Source organism: Merops nubicus, unplaced genomic scaffold (assembly GCF_000691845.1).
Source record: "Merops nubicus isolate BGI_N331 unplaced genomic scaffold, ASM69184v1 scaffold10796, whole genome shotgun sequence".
Classification (NCBI taxonomy): domain Eukaryota; kingdom Metazoa; phylum Chordata; class Aves; order Coraciiformes; family Meropidae; genus Merops; species Merops nubicus.
Genome location: NW_008614344.1, coordinates 15,059 through 18,347, shown reverse-complemented (window position 1 = coordinate 18,347; position 3,289 = coordinate 15,059). Strand labels below are relative to the sequence as shown.

The 3,289-nt window shown below is 45.9% G+C and overlaps 1 protein-coding gene across 1 annotated transcript in view; it reads right to left on the bottom strand.

Annotated features, from left to right (window-relative positions):
* ITM2B (integral membrane protein 2B) overlaps positions 1-2,530 on the bottom strand; it is a gene marked incomplete at its 5' end in the record, with an annotated part of 9,314 nt that extends 6,784 nt beyond the window's left edge. Inside the window, 2 exons of the mRNA XM_008942192.1 lie at positions 123-329; positions 2,368-2,530. Coding sequence (XP_008940440.1) covers positions 123-329; positions 2,368-2,530 — 370 coding nt within the window. The remainder of the gene's footprint in view (positions 1-122; positions 330-2,367) is intronic.
* Positions 2,531-3,289: the final 759 nt, after the last annotated feature.

Here is a 3,289-nt window from a genome sequence, read left to right as displayed (position 1 = left end):
TTCCTGCTGTCTCCTCCGCTCTCCCCCAGCACAATAATCAGGGAGCACACTGATCAGGATGACTGAGGGGGAACGTTTTTCAGCTTTTCAATGCCTTCCACCCCTCCAGAAGCACCCCTCACCCTGTGGAAGTCGTGGACGATGTCGGCAGGATCGCTGTCGGCGAACTCGGGGACCGGCACGCTGATGAACTCCACGTCCTCCTCCTCCAGGATCTGGATGTTCTGCTCAATCGTGTGGTAGCGAGCACTCTGAGCCTCAGCCCCAGGCTCTGCTAAACTCAAGCCGTCCTCGATGTACTTTATTCCACAGAAATACACACCACCCTGCTAAAAACAGCAAACAACCCAACAACACACACTGGTAGCCGTGCTGGAAGTTTAAAGCTAATATTCTCCAAGCACTGTGGAGATGAAAAACTTGTCAGACTAGATGAATTTTTTTCCCTTTAATTTGATTCATACACCAAAGCAGGAGCCAGTTGCTATCTACAACAGGACCACGGGTAAGAACTTGATTGTACTGAACCCAGAGGGAGTCCTTCCCTTGAATTCAAGGGAAACAGGATCCCAAAAGCAGGTTCTTAAAATCTAGGCTTCAGTTTTGCATCCATTATCTGTAGCTTACTGCATCTTATTTTCAGACAGAAAACCAAGTTCCTATATCTACATGCATGCACATTTTTATTAAATTATGATTTAACTGCAGTCAATGATTACTATTTAAAGCCATGAAGCTGGTCATCTAAATCACCTTTAAAAAGCAAGCCCAACTCTGAATTGGGTCCTGCCTGCAGCAGGGGGTTGGACCAGATGATTGCAAGAGTTCCCTGCAACCTCCATTATCCTGTGAAGCTGGTGAGTTTTGCAAGGCTTCAGAAATTTTGAAAGCCAATTTCTAAAACATTTTTGAAAACACATTTTAGAAGACAAAGAGGTAATAAGAAGAAATTAAAACAACCAATCTGTGTCCTCCTGTCACAGTACACATGGCAGGTTACCTAAGTGAAGCATCAGGTCCTGAGTCAGAGGAAGTCATAAACCAAATTTATAGACCAGATAGTTTTAAAACCATACAACTTAATGCCATCAATTTAAAGTTTGACATTGCAATCATGTCTTGAGTGAGATCTTCAACCCAGGTCTGACTCTCAAGCAGGCACCACAGACTGAGTTAAACAGCACTCAGCTGGCACAGGAGAGGTGGAGCACCAGGGTGCTAACACACATGAAACATGCACTGGGGACACAGCCAGACCTTCAGCTGCTTTGAGCCTGTTAATCCACCAGGACAGGCTGTGCTGCTGAAGCATCATTTGCAACACCACTGCTCCCCCATAGGTTAGGTTAATGGGATAGCCAAAGAGACAAACTGCAAGTTCAGCTAGAATTTCTTAGTTTTAATCACTCTGCCTTCCACATTAGCAGCTACTAAAATGTGGGGGAAAATTTAATCCCAGTAGCAGGAGGAAGAACAGAAAATTTCTACCTTATCATTATGTGCACTACCCAGGGGGCTAGAGAGATTCTGCACATTTTGCTCACAATCTCCCTTTCTGTACAACCCTGGCAGCTCCTGAAGGAGGGAAGGTGTGCTTGCTGCACTTAGGGGGATTTGTCCCTGGGCAGTACTGGGTATGCTGGGCCCTTGACTGGGGAAGACAATATTTAACTCAGATTTGCCCTGTTTCAGATGAAAGCTCCACTCTCCTGGCACCACTTCCCTCACAGGGCTCCTCTGGCAGCAGTGCCACGTCTTAAAGACTGAAAATACATTTTGTTAGAGGTCTGATCCTGTCAGTGTGCATTTGACTTGACAGTCAATCTTCAGCCATGCTGACTGTGCTTCTCCCAAGTCCTGGCTTCTCCCTGCAGGGCCTTATTTCTTACTCCCTTGGGGCTAGAAAAAGGAGAGTCACTGTGCTGCTTTCACAAGCAGTCCCTTTCCTGTGCATTAGTACAGTAGCAGCACCCTGTGTCTAGGCAATGTGGGGTCAAACAAGGAGGCTTTCAAGGGGTTAATCCACCCCCAGTATTCAGCACTGTGAAAGAGCAGAGAGAGGAGGTGAAAGTCCAGGACACCACTGGGGTTCCTGTACCCAAGTCCTGTTTAGATATAATCCTTTCTCTGCAAAGTAAGGCTTTCAAAAGTGCTGCTGTCTTATTTGCCAGCTTCATTCCTGCACTCCTCTGCCAACAGCTATCTTCAGAGCAGGCACCAGGCTGTGCCTTCAGAAAAGCTGAAATTTTAGAAAGATCCAAACTGGCACAGCAAGGCTATTGGGTTTTGGTCTGTTACTCCTTTTCTCAACAAAAGGCATAACAGAGAAAAACACAACCCTCTCATAACAAAATGCATCTGACTTACCTGGAATGCAAAGTATTTGTACAGGTAGGCACCTCCCAGGATGACACCAGCCAGCATGAAGGCCAAGCCAAAGCACATGCACCAGCACCAGGCCCTCCTCTGCCCCACAGGCACAGCAGCATCCTCAGGGTCCTGCGAGGCATCAGAGAGAGACTTCAACACACTGCTCCCAAGGCATGGACGACAGCAGATACTTCAGGCCCAGCAAGTACAAACCCTGCATCCATCAGGAAAGCCTAGACACACTTTATAGCAATTGTTTCAGCATGTATTTTATTTAGTAAAGCTTAAAACAGCTCTAAGTTGAGGTTTAGGAGAACTTGTACGAGCCATCGATTTTAACGCCACTGTCACTAAAGCAGCAGAGTAAGTCTTAGGGAAGAGAAAAATAGGACAAAATCTCCTGAGACACCCAGTAACACCGAGTGAGCCACTTCACAGACCACAGACAGAAAAATATCCGTTCTCAGGCAGCCTCCATGCAACAACAGCAGAGCCAGGAAGTCAATTCAGAAAGGTCAGATGCTTTTTTATCTTGCTATACGCAATTTAAGTGCTGCTGAAGAACCAACAAAACATCCAAGGTAATAAAATAAGAAGAGCAAAATATATCCTTTCTTATGTTGCTTCATCAGGAGGAAAGAGACTTTACCACCTATTTGCTGGCAGAACAATAAGAGTGGAAATGGAATAAAGATACTTTCTAAGTTGTTAAGGGAGCTCTCCTCTAAGCCAGTGTTTGCCCCTGCCTCTATCTGCTGTTCCTGTTATGCTGAAGGAAAAGAAGGACAGGATGTTTCCCCTTTGGGGCACTAGTTTGCATAACCATGCAGGCCCCCCAGGCATCCTAAGCAATAAACTGCTGCTTGCAAAATCTTTCCTCTATCAGCCACATTACAATCCTCTTTCCACCCCCAAGTGT